Here is a 17,464-nt window from a genome sequence, read left to right as displayed (position 1 = left end):
GAAACTCGTGAATTCGGCACCGCTGAAACGTCAAATTAGTGAACTCGTGCATTGATCCATGGACCAATGCACAAGTTCACTAATTTGACGTTTGAGCTGTGCCGAATTCACTCGTTGCCATGGTCACGTAAATAACACGGCACCGCTCAAACGTCAAATAGTGAACTCGTGCATCGGTCCATTCAAACGAGAAGTGTAAAAGAAGAATACTCTTACGATTCGTAGAAGAATAATTTACTCATTTGTCTCAACTCTCATACGTCTATTGTGACGCTTTTGATTACCGCTCCTTACTCCTCATAGAGCATTTCAATTTCATAACTTTTTAAACACTTGATTCGTTTTGAGGATATATAACAACTCCTATCAGTCTACAAGTCTTTTCAAACATTTAATTCGTAAATATATTCTTCATTTGGTACAGTTGGTAAAATTTGCACAATGAACCGATGCACGTGTTCATTAATTTGACGTTTGAGCGGTGCCGAATTCACGAGTTTCCATGGTCACATAAATAACATGGCACCGCTAAAACGTCAAATAATGAACTCATGCATTGATCCATGACAGACGGAAGTTGCAACAAAGTCACGGGTGACTAGGATGATTTTGTTGGGAAATTTCCTGATAGGTTGCTTTGGATTTTCCAGAAATCAAAATTTTTCTTGCAACGCGTAATATTTCAATAGGGTAGGTGTACCAGTTATGGTCATAAAGGTTCCCTACTCTACCATACTTGGTAATTTATTTGTTATGAAAATTTTAACATTTTTTTAGTTTTAATAGTAAGGTATCAATTATTTCTAGATGTTAAAACATTTTAAAATATTGAATAAGTCAAAATTTTCGAAATTTTGCGGTTGAAATAGGGAACCACTATGGCCATAACTGGTACACTTTCCCTACTTAAAAATAATGCGCTCTCGGGCTATGCATTGGATATAAATAGAAAACGTTGTGTTTGGATGGGCATCTTCCGAAAGAGGTGCGCTTTGCGAAAAAGGACCACGTGATTATTGAGCTGAAATCGAATTCAGGTTAACTTCTGCGTCCATGAGTCCTCTCGTGACGTAGGGGTAACGCGCCCTAACTAGAGATCAAGGAGTCGTGAGTTCGATTCTCACCGAGAAAACGTGTAACTTTTCCGCAAAACTTTACATCAAATTTTCCATTTAATCCAATTGCAAAGTATATGTAATGTTTAGTTTTTCGGTAGTTGTCAAACTTCCACTCAGCTGGTAAGCCGTAAACCACGAAATATAATTAAATAAAAACAAATATTTATAAATTTAATATGTTTGCAAGATAAATTAATTACAAATAAACGAACTACACAGTTAAAAATAATGGAGATTACACGTCATGTAAACTTCATTTATGCAATGTAAACATGACGTCATGTGAATTTAAGTCTGAAATCATGTAAAAATGTGTTATATGTCATGTATCCACTCATAATCCTGCTGCATTACATGACATATAATCGAAGTTTACATGACATATCATGTAAATATCCATGATATTCCACGCTCCAATTATCAGAAATTTACACGTTTCATTCGAACTGTGTAGTTAAAATAGTTAAATCCAATGTTTTGGGGCTTATTCTTCAACAACAAAATCTATTCGATGATGCCCTCCTTTTTGGTACCTTAATTCCAATTATGGTTATTCTATGTCATGTTTTACCATTCAAGTTGTTGAACGTTCAGATTTGCTTATCAGTTTTTAGTTGAAGAAATTGGTGTAAGGCTGGTAACAGGTCTATTTTTAGAGACATGGTCTCTGTTGTAATGCAAGTCTCTAAGAAGTCTTCATTTATAATGGAAGGTCGCCTAAATAATATTTCAATAGTAAAGTAATATTTGATTATTTCGAATGCCTGAGGTAAATTTAGCTGAAACCATTGAGAAGCACTTGGTCCAGTCTGCCTGAACACCGACCAATTCTTCAATTTTTCCAGCAATTATGCTTAGAGGTTTTTCTCCTTGAAATCGTTGAGCAGCCCAACGATCCAGTAATTTCCTCAAAGATTACCTGGATTGTTTTTCCAAAAATTGTATAGGAGTTCCTTCAGATATTTGTTCACTAATTCTCCTACGTAATTCTTCAGTTGTTACTTTAGGAGAACTTACAAAGATTTTTTGAAGATGTTCTAAATGGAAACCTTGGAGGATAAACTAAGAAAATCGAAGAAATACTTACCGTATAAAATCCTGGAAGAATCAGGACTTCCTTTGAAAATATCTGAAAGATTCTTTGCAGAAATTCCTAGGGGAATCTTAGTTATCCGTTGAAAAATTCAAGATATATTCTTGAGATATCCGAAACCATATTCTTGGAGTAATTCCACGGAAAATAAATACTTAAGGTGATTATAAAACGAAGCCAAACTTCGAATTTTCAATGGGTTAAATTTTCAACGTGGAGCGCTGTTTGGTTCTCAAGTCTTGTGCTATTGAAAGTTTGAGGTATTCAACAATCACCTTTAGGTGATTATAAAGCGAAGCCAAACTTTGAATTTTCAAGTGCACAAGACTGGGGAACCTGACAACAGTTCGCGTTGAAAATCAATCAAATTGCTTGCTTGCTGGTGATGACCAATGGGATAAATTTTAAACGCGGAGTGCTTTTTGGTTCTCAAGTCTTGTGCTCTTGAAAATTTGAGGTATGGCTTCGTTCTATAATCACCTTTTAATGAACTCCTGCAGAAATTTTCGGAAAAAATCACCTAATCTTTGGAAAAATACATACATTTTTACGAAAATCATGAAAAATACATACAGTAATACAAACAGAAATACTTTCGTAATGTCACAAAGATTTACAAAAAAAAAGAGAAATGTTTGGCCTAATTATTTGATAACGAATCAAACTCTTATCTTTTGTTTCCTATTAGGTAACGTTTTGTTTTTTTGTTAACTGATTAGTCCATTTTTCGGTATCGTTTTGGTTCCTGTCTGGTCTCTTTCTTCAGACTAGAGATCTGTAAAGTTCATATTTTCAAGGCACTTAAACGCCGCCAGCTCTGCACCTGCAGTGTGATCGATAGAGTCATTTAAAAAATACATATTTAAATAAAAAATAGGTCCTATTACTTTATCTGCAGATGTAAACATTGCATTCAAAATTAGTTCTGAACCTTGTTGAGAAAGCTTTCGTTACAGTTGGAAAAGTCATGTTAAAAATCGTTAACAATTTAAGCAAAAGGATGTCACTATACTTGTTCAATCAAATCATTTCCGAATCATCATTAATCTTCTTGTTTCTCGTGAAGTCAACAAAATCCCATTATGAATGATCTATTATGTTGTATTAGTAATTTAATTTGAGCCTATTTACAGAAATTTAGTCTACTATTCCAGATTTACGAAAAAACCTTAAATCTTCCAAATCATATGATGCAATTACAAAAGTATGTACCATTGCGTTGATTTTGATTATTCGTCATTATTGTCGAGATTTTTGGGGGCCCCCTAAAATGCGGTGAATGCGACCCTGGTGTGCACACATTTAGAAACTGAGTTATAGTTTACCATGGTCTCTCCATTCATTTTACAAGCGAGCTAAACACCAAGCATGTTGGTCACGTTCTTTGAAGTACTGTAAAAATAAACAATTTTTATCCATTATTCATAAAATTTTGGTTGAGTTCTGTTTAATCCTTCAACCTTGATGCTTGCTTCTGCGGGGGCGGACGATGAGGGCAGGATCAAACATGTCGCGGGTCGGTCAAGTAGAGAAATGAAAAAGCGCCGCAGATCGTTAGTAGTGTTTGATCTATTGATCGCGTCACTTGCTCTTGTTTGGGCGAGTGATGAACACTTGATCGGCGTACAATGCGATTATCGAATTATATCTCGAATCCGATTGGGCGTGATTATATCATGGATCGCATCACCAACCACTGGTTTTCCTCATTGCGCAAATCTATAAGTAAAACACACGACCTTGACGTGTAGATTTTTCTCAGTGCAGATACAATGGGGGATCGAAATTCATACACTTCATACATATAGTAGGCGTTTTGTATGAAGTGGATGAATTTAGATTCATTTCTTATGTGTATGGATTTCGATCCCACACAGTAGCCATAATTATTCACATTTTAATCAATTTCTATAATATTTTGAATGAAAGTAATTTATTTGAATAGCATATTGAATTATATCAAATTTCTGCAGTTTAAAAAACAAAACAACCCAGTCGATTTCAATAAGAAGAAAGTCGTGCAGGGATTAAAAATATATATTATACGAATTAAACATGTTATTTATATAGATGTTCAATAACCTATAATAAAGTACTGTTTTCTGGCGTCAAGTCCTTACTGGAACATAGCACGCTTCTGAGTTTATTGACATATTAACACTTATCATTGAATCTTGGAATTCTGAGAGTCAAAACTTATAATTATTCTAGTTTCGAATTGACGTGTTTGGCTCAAGCACATATTGTATGCTTTGATTATTTTCAATTTTGCTCATTTAAATTTGTCAGCTACTTTAATGCAGAGATTTTTCCAATGGCCAATTTCATTTGATTTGTACAATGTTTTAATTTATGTGGTTTAAAATGTGTGCAACAAGTCAAAACAGAACCTCCTAACATACTTTTCTCCATCATGAAGTGTTTCGATTGTTTATCAATTATACTACAAATATATATTCCTAATATAATTTTTATTAGAATAATCAATCCACCAAGATGAAATCTACCCTTTGAATCTGCATTCCAATAACTCAATTCATCAACGTCCTCAACGGGAGAAATCCTTCAATAAATTCGGTCCCCCTGCCGCCAGGCACCAGTCGATGTCATCGTCGTCGTCGGCGGCGGCGGCATTCGACCGGATGTTTTGATTGTCCCATAGTCCTAGCGCCACGCCCTCTCCGCCCCAGGCTGGAATTATCATTATGGCTGCGGTTTGTGTCCTGTTTCCTCTCGCACCCTCTACAGGACACATATGGCCCCGTGCCAGACACGAAAACCAATCGATGGCCATGGACGTGAACCCAGACGAACGAGGGCAAAAGGAAAAGATCGAGACAAGTGTCTGGGATGGGTTCTCTATGTAGGGGCCTTTAGTTGGCAGAGAGGTGGAGGTAGAATATTTAAAGTTCTGTTGACGGAAGAGTGAAATGCATTCGCAAGTTGTCTTTCGAAGAAATGACATCGTGGATTATTGTAGATTGAGTGGTAGAACAGTTGAGGTGGACTATTAGCGGAAAACTTATGCATACGATTAAAAGTGAAAGTGACGAACTATAGAAACAATTGCAAAGATGTGTTCCAAAGTTATGCTGATATTTATCTTGTGCGCTATTGTGGAGTATTCAGCTGGATCTGTTATTCGGGATAAGGTTCACAAGAACGAAGACTACAGTGTGTATTTCAAAGCCTTGGCAGCATATCGCAACCGACTGCAGATTGAAGGACTATACCCCAAATCTAAAACTACTGGTTAGTATCGTTTATGAATATTATAAGAAATCACCCATTGTGCAAAAGAATATCAATCATACGACAATCAGTAAAATGATTTGTAACAAAGACCTTTTCTCTTCTTTAATTCAGGCTTAATTACACCGATCAACTCTCAAAATTTTGATGAGCTAGAAGTGCTTCAGCTTATCCCAGTGACAATTAAGCAGCTCCGTCAGCACAAATTGAGCAACGAAGAGCTGATCGCTCTCAAGAAAATCTTCGGCAGCTTCTGGGATTTGATCGAAGAGGATGCTCATCGGAAACGTTCGGAGCCACGAAATGATCTTCTGTCGGATCTATTGAGTTCTCGTGAGATTCGTTTCGGAAAGCAGGAAATTCGAGATCATCTCAAAAACGACATCAAGGGAAATTCTGTGCAAATGGTATACAATCCGGACGACTCCGGGACCATCAAATTTTCCGACGACCCGTCCACCGAACCCTCCCAGCGAATTCTACGTATGATAGCCGCGATATGCCAGCAAGTCTACAAGGAGCGTCCAGCGCAGAGAACACGCAACAAGCGGTCGGACTCGATCAATCTGGAAAACGTCAAAGTGACCATCAGAGTTCCACGCACTAAGCGATCGCTACATTCGGCTGGAATGGCCATCAAGAAAGTACATGGACTGACCGCGGAGGAACAGAAGCGGGTTGATGAGGCGAATGAGGCGGCAATTATGGCGGCTCTTCTCGCGCAGATAGGTAACAATGGGCTCGGCCTAAGCCACGAAGACGACGACGAAGAGGACGACGACGATTACTACGAAGACGACGAAGACTACCTGTTGGAACACACCGAGTCTAACGAAGCCGTAACGGAGCAAGTGAAGAATACAGAAGAGGAAGGAACGGAACGACTGTCTGGTTCCAGCAATGCTTTGGAGGGGCGTTCACTGGACTATGCGTACGATGAAAGTGGAGCCGATGACGATTACTATTTGCACGATTTCAAGCCAAGGTACAACCCAGGAGATTTTGAAAATGCATCGGTTAACGAATTGATCATGCTGGCAATGCGACATCACGCAAGAAAGCAGAGCGAGCAGGGCAATAAGGTTCGATCGTTTCGGACAGCTAGTAGTAAGGCGAAAGGTGTTCATTGGGATTGAAATTTAGTCGGCGACATTAATGAACTCAAATTACGGAGGATTAATCGTACAATCAGAATTGTAAATATTGCCTTATGTTAGGTAAAGTGTAAATATGCATTATGTTAGCAAAATTGTAAATATTGGTTAGGTTATTAGTCAACGGGAAGCTGCACATACTACGTTATAAATGAGATAGCTCATTACTGGAACCAGTTATTGTGTTAATATTAAACTAAACGAAATAAATAATTGAAAATGAATAACATGTGTTTTGAGATGAGAAAAGAAAATATACTATTGGCAATCCTTTTAAATTGGAAATATTATAACACAAATATATAATCGTATTCATTCGCCGTCTCCATTCATCGCGTAAACTCGATATAGGATAGGTGTACCAGCTATGGATGCAATATGTCAACAGTACGAATAAAAATCCGAATTTACTCCGCATTTATAAAATGTAAGCATGAATTGTTGGCATTGATAACTAGGTTAAAATCATGCGAAACAGACTAAATAAACAATCTGAGTTTAAAATTGATTTAAAGCTTCTAGAAATTGATTTTAGAAATCTTTGTATTTGTACCAATTGTGGCAATAGTGTTCCTAGTATTCGCAACAAAAGTGTATCAATTTAAGACTATCAGTTTGTTGCACAAAATGAATTCAAATGCCATCCGGAGATGTTGATATTGCAACGCTAGTAAGTAATGGAGTGATTGTTTATAACATTTTCTAGAAAAGTGGTGTTAATTTGATATTGAAGCAAAAGGGTTGATGGGAGTAAATGATTTCTCGTAAAGTTGTCGAAATGTGGAAATTTACAATATGGTACCGTAATCCGGGGGCAAATTTATCATTGGGGTGATTTTGATCAGCTCGGTACCAAATAGCATTTCCTTTCACGGATGTTTAATACTTAGTTGCCATCACAAACATTCCAGGTTTTCTAGTTTATATATGTCTAATGATGATTTTAAACTATTTCATATTTATCTAGATCAGTTTTGAATAGAAATATTCATAGTTTTTGAAAGTGTAAGTATTACTGTTGGAAATGTCGGTACTAAACAATCCACTGGTGCTAAGCCTGCATGCAAACTTTGAGTGTTAAAAATGTTGAGCAAGCTTAAGTGTGAACCACAGAACTCTCTTTTGAAATCGTATAGCATTACAAGAATATTTTTTTGCCCATAAAACCGTTTATTGCTTACAAACGTGCTTATGTCAATGGAAATTGCATACATTAAGGCGTATTTTCCAGATTTACAAAGTTTAATTTTGCAATAAAATTATGATATCCACGAATTGCAAGCATTTTGACATCATTTTCAGATTCAGGAGATCCAAATTTAGTAGATAGGGAAATTTCAATTTCTAAAATATGTTTTACTATATATTGATCAATTTCACCCCAATGTGTCATTTTCAATTTTTGGCATTTAAACTAATTTTTTTAAATGATAAAGTTTATTTCATAAAACATCGATTACGTATACTGATAGAGATCAATGAAGTACTGATAACCGAAATAATTTTGACAATGTTTGAAATCCAAAGGATAACATAACAAAAAGTTGTGAAATAGTGATCAAATTGCCTCCGGATTACGGTACCGTAAAATGGGGTAACATCGATCGGAATGTCCCACCTAGTAAGAAGCTCGAATCAACATACATCGATGGAATATTTTCAATACATAGATGGTGCCTTATTTACCATCTACCAGAGCTGCGGCAACATACGTGAGCTGGGAACAGCTTCTATAGTGATGGGTGATATGCAAAGGCGCGTGATCGGGTGGTGGCCGATAAACGAAAGAATGTGCAAGTTGAGGCTCAAAAGCCGGTTCTTCAACTTCAGCATCACAAACGTGCATAGCCCTCACTCTGGAAGTACTGATGATGACAAGGACGCATTTTACGCGCAGCTCGAACGCTGCCCAAGCCACGACCTCAAGATCACATAGGTGATTTGAACACTCAGTTTTTCCAGGAGGAGGAGTTCAGACCGAAGATTGGAAAGTTCAGCGCCCACCGGCTGACGAACGAGAACGGCCTACGACTGATAGATTTTGCCACCTCCAAGAACATGGCCATTTTTAGCATTTATTTCCAGCACAGCTTCCCGTATCGGTACACCTGGAGATCACCTCAGCAGACAGAATCGCAAATCGACCACGTTTTGATCGATGGACGGCACTTCTCCGACATAACCGACGTCAGAACCTATCGTGGTGCTAACATTGACTCCGACCACTACCTGGTGATGATGAAACTGAGCCCAAAACTATCCGTCATCAACGATGTACGGTACCGACGCCCGCATCGGTACAATCTAGTGCGACTGAACAAACCAGATGTCGCAAATGTGTACGCGCAGCATCTTGAGGCAGCGTTGCCGGATGGGGGCGAGCTCAATAGGACCCCTCTTGAGGGCTGCTGGAGGACAGTCAAAGCAACCATTAACGACGCTTCCGAAAGCATTGTCGGATATGTGGAACGGAGCTCAAGAAACGATTGGTTCGACGAAGAGTGCCAAGAGGTTTTAGAGGAGAAGAATGCAGCGCGGGCTGCAAAGCTGCAGCATGGTACGCGACAAAACGTGGAACGATACAGACTAAAGCGGAAACAGCAAACCCGCCTATTCCGGGACAAAAAGCGCCGCCTGGAAGAGGTGGAATGCCAAGAGTTGCTGTACCGTTCTCAAGAAACGCGGAAGTTCTATCAGAAGCTCAACACATCCCGCAAAGGCTTCGTGCCGCGAGCTGAAATGTGCCGGGACAAGGATGGGAGCATCTTGACGGACGGACGCGATATGATCGAAAGGTGGAAGCAGCACTACGAAGAACACCTGAATGGCGCAGAGAACACAGGCACAGAAGGTCAGGACAGTGAAAGCGATGGCTACGTCAGCACAGCGTCCAGTGGAAACCAATCAGCTCCCACGATGGGGGAAGTTAAGGATGCCATTCAACAGCTCAAGAACAGCCGAACTCATCAAGATCGGCCCGGATAGATTGGCCGCTTGTCTGCATCGGCTGATAGTCAGAATCTGGGAAACGGAACAGCTACCGGAGGAATGAAAGCAATGAATAAGAACGACGTCTTGGTCATCATTCAAGACCGAGGAGGATATGAGAAACACGCTTAGGAATCTCCCGGATACTATGGAATTCGCATACCAGCCAGTACAGCACCAGTGAAACTTTATGGCGAAGAAACAGGTTATCCGGTTTGGACATCTAGAATTAAAGGACAAAGTCGAGATTCCTGCGTTGCTTAACGTTCGGAATATGAAAGGATGTGTTTTCTACGAAAATTTGGTGAACAAGTGCTATCAGTGTGGTAGTACAGAGCACTTAAAAGCTGAGTGTTCACTGAAGAGATCAGTAAATGGGCGAATGTCGAATGCCAGTCAAGCATAATTCAGCGGTATCGTGGCTAATAATAATCGTTGGATCAAGCCAAATATGCAGAAAGAGGTACCGTAAAACGGGGTAACTTTGATAATGCGGGTAACTTTGATAGTGCGATACCCACAAAATACTAAACGAAACAACTAAGTATCTTTTAATCAGTTAAGCAAAACGTATGCAATAGTAAAGAGTATTAGTATGACACTTTATGTCAAAGCTATTTTCGTTGGAATCAAGTACATTGGAAGATTTATACGCAAATATTAAAAATTTATAAGATTTTAGCATTTTTGAAACGCTCACAAACAATCTGTTCTACGATCACTATCAGATGAAGTCATAATGAGTTCGTCACTTATCCTTGACAGCCTAGTTGTAGTAGAACATGAATACAGTCTCAAATCTCTTAGCGAAACCCATTTCTAAAAACTGGGACCATTTTTGTAATTTAAGTCAGAAATTTCCATATAGCGTTGAACGCCTAGGGGTATGCAACGCCTTATAAAAGTTCCGTAATCCGTTCTATTTTGTTCGATTTATACTCCATTATCAAAGTTACCCCAAAACAGAAAACCGACTTACGATTATATGAAAAATTATATATCCATTCATAATAAATCTTCTGGCAATCTATCAACTGCAATCGATAGTAGGGATACCAGTACTTGTTTTAAAAATACAAATTATAATTCTTTGAAAAAGCATGCATAAATATTCAAGTTTTCTTCGAAAAAACTATCAAAGTTACCCCGTTTTACGGTAACTACTATTACAAGTCCCATAACGACAACTAGAGCAGCTATTGACGCCGTTGGCGGTAGTGCTGAAACAATGAAGCAGCAACCAGTTTCGTCTGGCACTAACACGCATTCAACTGAGCAGTCTGGAGAGAACCAGAATATGGACCTATACACGTGTTCACTATTTGACGTTTTAGCGGTGCCGTGTTATTTATGTGACCATGGAAACTAGTGAATTCGGCACCGCTCAAACGTCAAATTGGTGAACTCATGCATCGGTCCATACTCAAAAGCACCGAGATGGGTGTCGTTCAAGGTCAGCGAATGAACTTGCGTGCCGATGTGGAGCAGGTGAGAGGGGAAAAAGCGAGTACCGTCGATGCAGATGGAGTCGCCTGGTCGGCGGTAAAACAGCAAGCGAAGGGAAGCGGAAAGGGTTCATCAAAATGGGGGCACAAATCAAGAATAAACAAAGGGCAGAGTAAAATGACCTAAAATGCCACTTTACGGGTTTGTCTTGATTTCTCCTAATGAGATCTACTTTTTTAGTTCATTTGAAGTCTTACCAGTAACTTTACAATATTTGCTAGCTACCATCATGAAAACATTGCCCAAATTTGAGCCTTTTTTTGAGTTGTAGAAAAGTTGGTTGAAAAATGGGGGTGGTTTAGAATGACCGAATGGATGGGGTAGATTGCCATTTAATATGAAAAACGAAGAGTCAGCAATCAAGTTTCTCCACGAGTTTGCTCTGTGGCATGGAAACGCTTATTCGTTAACAAAATCATCGCAAAACTTTAATATATAGGCAAAAAAAGTGGAGATTGTTGAATTTCACCGGGGAATTAAGAAAAAATCTATGAGTCCATGTGCAAGGGTCGTAGCGCAACTCATGGGTAAATATATTTTTAAATCGTTTGACAAAGAATACAAATTGAAACATTCTAGTAATGATTTAATGAGGCGAGCCATTTCACCCCATCTGTGCGTATTGGGCCATGTTCCCCTACAAATCAGTTATCTGACACGGACAACTAAAACAGATTTGGAGCAGCAAATCAAATCGAGTAACACGATCGGTAACGTGGGCGATGCGGTCGTTTGCATAACGCGGAGCAAAACGAAGCAATTAAAACTTTCTGTCAGGTGAGCAAGCAAGCAAAGAGGATCCAGCCGAAGGGAGGAATGGGGAAGAGAAGGATGAAATTCCTGATGAATCTAATAGTATTTGAAAGACAACATGAAATTTGTTCCTAATGTAGGTAGCATTGATTTGAATAGCAGTACGACAACTGTCAATAAGTTTTTGCTGAGAAACTTTATAAATGTCAATGATCTTGACATCTAGTTTTTACAAGAAATGTGATACGCAAACTTTTCCTTTGTTCCGTCTCATCGTGCGCTTGTTAACGTTGATGAAAAGGTTTCCGGAACTGCTATACTTGTGAATGATCTGACAGTACATTAGGGTGCGGCTTATTTTTCAAAAGTTCTTAAAACCAAAAATTCGTGTGCTCTACTGAATTCAAATCACATTAAAAGAGTCTGAGTCTGAATATCTGAATAGTCTGAAATCTGAGTCAAAAATATTAACATTTAGGGGTAGCGCAAGCGTCTTGAAGGTGAATTTTCAAGTTATAAAAAATAACATTTAGTGAAATAAACATAACTTTGTTAGTTTTCAAGCGATTTCAAAACTTTTACCATCAATAGCTTTACAAAAACTTTGTAGAACATCAAATTTGTCTAAAATCAAAACAAGTTTAAGTTAAAAGTAATTTATTCAAAAATTTTCCTCATTTTACTAAAAATTTCAACTTTGTTTGACCATAACTTCATGATTACTCAACCGATTCAAAATCTTTTTACATGTTTTTGAAGCTATTTCAATTGTTATCAAACTGTTCATACAACATATTTCACTAAAAAAATGTCTTGACCAAGTTATTCAGCCAAAACTGCACAAAAACATGTTTTTTTTATGAAAAATGCCAGTTTTTTCAAATTTTTCCCAGTTAAATATTATCTTTAAAGCTGAAATTGTTTTTTCTCATTTGTTAAATCTTTGAGAAGGACTTTGCAACAATTTTTAAATTATTTTGAACCAAAAATTAGTTTGAATATGTTGAAGAATATATGCACTATTCAACTCGTAATAAAGGCAAGATGCTTTATATATTTAAGTTTTATAGAAAAAAAAAGCAATTTCTGGTAAAAACAAAACTCAAATAATCAAAAGAAATTTGAATTTTCAAGAAAAAATCATGGTTTTGGATAGTTTTTGGTGAAAAACTTAGTCAAAACATTTTTTTAGAAAAATGTGTTGTATGAACAGTTTGATAACAACGGAATTTTCTTCAAAAACATGTAAAAAGATTCGGAATCGATCGAGTATTCAAGAAGTTATGGTCCAACTAAGTTGAATTTTTTAGGAAAATGAGGAAAAATTTGTATAAACTTATTTTCAACTAAGATTTTAGACAAATTTGATGCTCTACAAAGTTTTCATAAATTTAATTTTGTAGATAATGATGCTAAAAGTTTTGAAATTGGTTGGAAAATAACAAAGTTATGTTTACTTCACTGAAGGTCATTTTTTATAATTTGGAAATTCACCTTCAAGACGCTTGCGCCACCTCTAAATGTTAATATTTTTGGCTCAGATTTTGAGGTTTCTCTTTTAATGTGATTTGAATTCAGTAGAGCACAAGAATTTTTGGTTTTGAGAACTTTTGAAAAATAAGCCGCACCCTACAGTACATCTTAACAAATCAGGTGCCTTCACGAATGTTGTTTTGGTAGATAAATAACACGATTTTGAACAAAGAAGAAATTTCCGAGCAGTAATCCATTGCTTGTGCAGAGCGGAAATTACGGCAAACCCATAATGCTGACATCGACCGATGGTGGAAGGAAATTTTCAAAAGTAATACTAAGCAGTTCTGTAAAACAAAAAGCTGGGAACTAAATTCGAGAAATCGAGATAAAAAGAATTATTTCAACGGTGAACTGTATGAATGGATGGAGGAAAAACAGAGGGGTGAGGACACGTGGCTAGATATCAAGATAATTAAATCTAGAATTATTGAAATTTAACATGATCGGCTTGAACATTAGTCAAATAGTATGAAAGAGTATGATTCCAGTTTTTTTTAATTGAAACAAGAAAACACGGTTTGACGACACTGATTTGAACTTCACATCCGATTGAAAATTTCAAAACTGTCGCGGAGTACCCATGGAAACCACTGATTTAGAGCGTGGTCGATGAGTATTTCGTCAATGTTGCGTCTATGTGTCTGTGGCGATACTTCAGATTTTTGGAACATACTTGCAGCCACCATACAAAATCCGTGTTTTAATTGATATTACTAAATACAAAATCCGTGTTTTAATTGATATTACTAAATACAATACTTTACCAAATAATAAAAAAGTACCTCAAGCACTAGCCGTGACATTGTTGAGGACGGTAATAGATTAAGCGATATGTTGGTGCTCACAAAGAATTTCAGTGGTGTATGTTCTGATGGCTAGGTTGACAAATAGGTGCCAAGTTATCCAGTGAATCTAAATTTTATTATCATGTATAATCATAGTCCAGGGAAATATGAGCTCTCTATCCATCGATTTTTACAGTGAACTTTTACTAACCAAGTACGCAAACATGGATTTCTTTGTCGATTTTCAAATTTAAAATCAACTATCAAGCTGTTTAAACTTTTAAGGTTTTTATTATGATTCCATCGAATATACAGGTTAATTTATGAACATGTTGAACTAAGCCACAAACCATTTGTAAAAACGATGCAATGAAAAATTAAAGATAATTATGCCGGGATTTTATTGACATCGGTTGCGTTGTAGCTTTTGCCTCCTTTTGGTCCACTAAATCAGCCAGCAGATCTAATCTGGATGGTCCGTCAGCTGAAATTAAATATATTTATGGAGTTAGCAAAATCATATTCACTCTCTAACTTCTGAAACATACCGTTCTCCTGTGCTGGTTGTAGTTCTTCCTGACCCTCAGGGAGCTCCCGAGCTTCTTCCTCTGCTCCTTCTGTTGCATCCTCTGCAATATCTTCGGCTTCTTCTTCTGGAAAAAGAAAATTCAATTCGTAATTAAATCTGCATGATGAAGAGTAGTGTTCCTTACGTCTTTTTTGCTCATCCAGATCACCGTTTTCCTTCTTCGCTGGATTGACCTTCTGATGACCGGGCAAAAGATTTCCCTTGGAGAAAAATGATCCTAACCATGGTTCGTTGGCAGCGGGCGGAATAACAGGAGTAGCTAACGTGGTAGTCGTTGGAATAATAACGTCTTCGATAACAGGCGCTGGTACAACTTGCGTCTGATCATCAAACTGCATAGCTTTGGCGATCATCATTTGCTGTTGTAATAAAAGCTCTAATCCTATGACCAATTCATCCAGTTCATCGAATTGATAACTCTGAGGCAACTGTGCCTCTTCATAGTTGTATGGTTCTGGCAAATACTGTTCATAGATATTGAAATCAAACGAATCACTCTCCTTAGCTTGAAGTTTAGCCCCATATAGCATTTCCTTCTTGACATGGGCCACAGTCAACGCATTCGCTTGATCCCTGAGCTGGCGTAATTCTTCGCAGAGCTCTCCATGTGCTTTACAGCATCCATTTCCTTTAGGGCGGTGATCTTGACGGAAGCGGTGCTGAGGATAGTTATAATAATTATCTTCATCATCCAAGTCTAAACCATTCAGTGCCTTTTGGATCGCCAGTAGTAATCGACCGATGTCATGTACAAACATGTCAGAATCGGGTTCATGATCACCTTGTTTTAGTGCAGCAACTTCCTCGTATCCATCAACGTGGTAAACCAACTTATTAAGCTGATCCTGGAGTTTGACCAACCGTTCCACTAATTTGTCCAGTGAGGATGAGTGTGCTTTGGTCTGTAGCCGAAAAAGGACGATCACCCGAATCAGACGGTATACTTGAAGTAGCTTTTGGCCTTCTTCGAAAGAAGACGGACAGGGATCCTGTTTTGACTTGTAGAGTTTCGGGTCTGGCTGATGGAATTTTTCGACTGACTTGGGGTTATAGTAGCTACCGTAATCACTAGGCTGATAGTCACGTGGTTGGACGTTCGCAATTTGCCATTGGTAGGCATGTGGCCGCCTATGACAATCGTGGTGTCGAGCTTAAAGGTATGTTGGCAAATGTAAGAATATTACCTTTCATTCTATTGTATTAGTAATAACAAGAACCGCGCAATAAATATACGAAAAGGTTGGCTTCAAATTTAGTACTTGATTTCTTATGGAAAATAACAATACTTTTAATCTTTTTTTTCTAGTTTTATACAAGTCTACGTCTACAAATGTTTATAGGGATATGATAGATGATCGAGACAGAAAAGTAACTTATCATGTAAAAGTATACTCATTCTTCAAATCATAATGAAGGAAGTTGAAGACATGTGTATGAATTTATTTGCCTTTTTTGTTACCATTTTATTTATTCAGCAACTTTCTTCATTAAAGTTAACAATTCTTACCAATTCACAGTTCGGAATTCGACCACTTATCAACTTATACGTATGTTCAAGAAAGTTGATCCGTTCAAACAAATCTTAAGGCTATTCTACTGATCTTGCGTTTCTAGACACATAAAATATTCGAATATTCGACAGTGCACGAAGGCATGATTGTTAAATCGAAAAACTTTATTTTTCCAACATACATTGTTAGTATAATCCATAATTATCTGTCAAATCGTACACTTCAGGTTAATTATCTGAACTTCAAGTCTGAAAGACTTCCTGCAAGAGCTGGTGTTCCTTAAGGCAGCATTTTGGGGCCAATATTATACAACATTTTCATCTCTGACTTACCTGACTTACCTCAGGGATATCAAAAATCTTTGTTTTTGAATGAGTTTGTATATATTTTTCATACTTGCAAAAATGGAAGAATTTCTCCTAATGTATCCAAAACTCAACTTATTATAATCCCCCAATAAACCAAATGCTCTTTATTTGAATCCTTTGAGTAGACATGTAACGATGAAATTGGCCAGATAAAGTTGCATATCTAGGGCTCATGCTAGACAAAAATTTAACTTTCAAAATTCACATTGGGAGTATTCAAGCTAAATGAAACCGATGTATAAAATTTCTATTGCCACACAGAACACCAAGATATAAGAAATGAATTTGATGTTTGACATGATACTAATAAAGGAACTTATTATAAAGATGAACCTCAATGATGTGCATGAGGTATCGTTCTAATGAACAGTAAAAAAATGTATGTGTGCCAAAAAATATGCCTGATATTTACTAACTTTGTTTCTTTTTTCTATTGGAAGATACTTTTGAAAAATCTTCTTGTTGGAAGGCATGCGAACAGTAGTTTTTATGTGTGAAAAAATGGTTTTGATATTGGAAGGATTAGCAAATCGATATTAGTATAGTGGAATTATTAAATATATGAATAACTCACCTGACCGCTGAACAGTAACGAATCCTATGCAACATCCCAACAATGATGCCAAAATCCATAATCCCAACACCGACATTTTAAGCGGAATCGTTCTCGTCAACGTAGCTTATATAATTTTATACTCACTGAAGACTCAGGAGAATGAATGCTCGTGCTCTCAATGCCAGCCAAACTGATTCTATAACTAAACTGAATGTGATCAGCATTTAACGGAAAATGAGAGGTACCTAGCATCCG

At 37.4% G+C, this 17,464-nt stretch overlaps 1 protein-coding gene across 2 annotated transcripts; it reads right to left on the bottom strand.

Annotated features, from left to right (window-relative positions):
- Positions 1 to 14,453: 14,453 nt before the first annotated feature.
- Positions 14,454 to 17,464, bottom strand: LOC110678578. 2 transcript variants are annotated; one of them, XM_021851607.1, is made up of 5 exons: positions 17,228 to 17,464; positions 15,819 to 15,924; positions 14,899 to 15,788; positions 14,734 to 14,838; positions 14,454 to 14,669 (listed from the first exon to the last, which is right to left on the bottom strand). In XM_021851607.1, the coding sequence occupies exons 1-5, from the start codon at positions 17,301 to 17,303 to the stop codon at positions 14,563 to 14,565; spliced, it is 1,284 nt and encodes a 427-aa protein (XP_021707299.1). In that variant the 5' UTR covers positions 17,304 to 17,464; the 3' UTR covers positions 14,454 to 14,562. The 2 variants fall into 2 exon arrangements, with proteins under 2 accessions (XP_021707299.1, XP_021707297.1); XM_021851605.1 differs by having other exon boundaries at positions 14,899 to 15,924.

The sequence above is a fragment of the Aedes aegypti genome, chromosome 3 (genome assembly GCF_002204515.2).
Source record: "Aedes aegypti strain LVP_AGWG chromosome 3, AaegL5.0 Primary Assembly, whole genome shotgun sequence".
In the NCBI taxonomy this organism is placed as follows: domain Eukaryota; kingdom Metazoa; phylum Arthropoda; class Insecta; order Diptera; family Culicidae; genus Aedes; species Aedes aegypti.
Note: the sequence above shows the minus strand (reverse complement) of the source record. Positions and strands in the feature narration are given on the sequence as shown.

What these genes read in the sequence shown, in the direction of transcription:
- LOC110678578 (XM_021851605.1), bottom strand. Translation starts at nt 17,303, where the DNA reads ATGTCGGTGTTGGGATTATGGATTTTGGCATCATTGTTGGGATGTTGC. An exon ending in CGTTACTGTTCAGCGGTCAG is followed by an intron (nt 15,925 to 17,227) that starts GTGAGTTATTCA and finishes CATACCTTTAAG; the next exon opens with CTCGACACCACGATTGTCAT. An exon ending in ACAACCAGCACAGGAGAACG is followed by an intron (nt 14,670 to 14,733) that starts GTATGTTTCAGA and finishes ATTTAATTTCAG; the next exon opens with CTGACGGACCATCCAGATTA.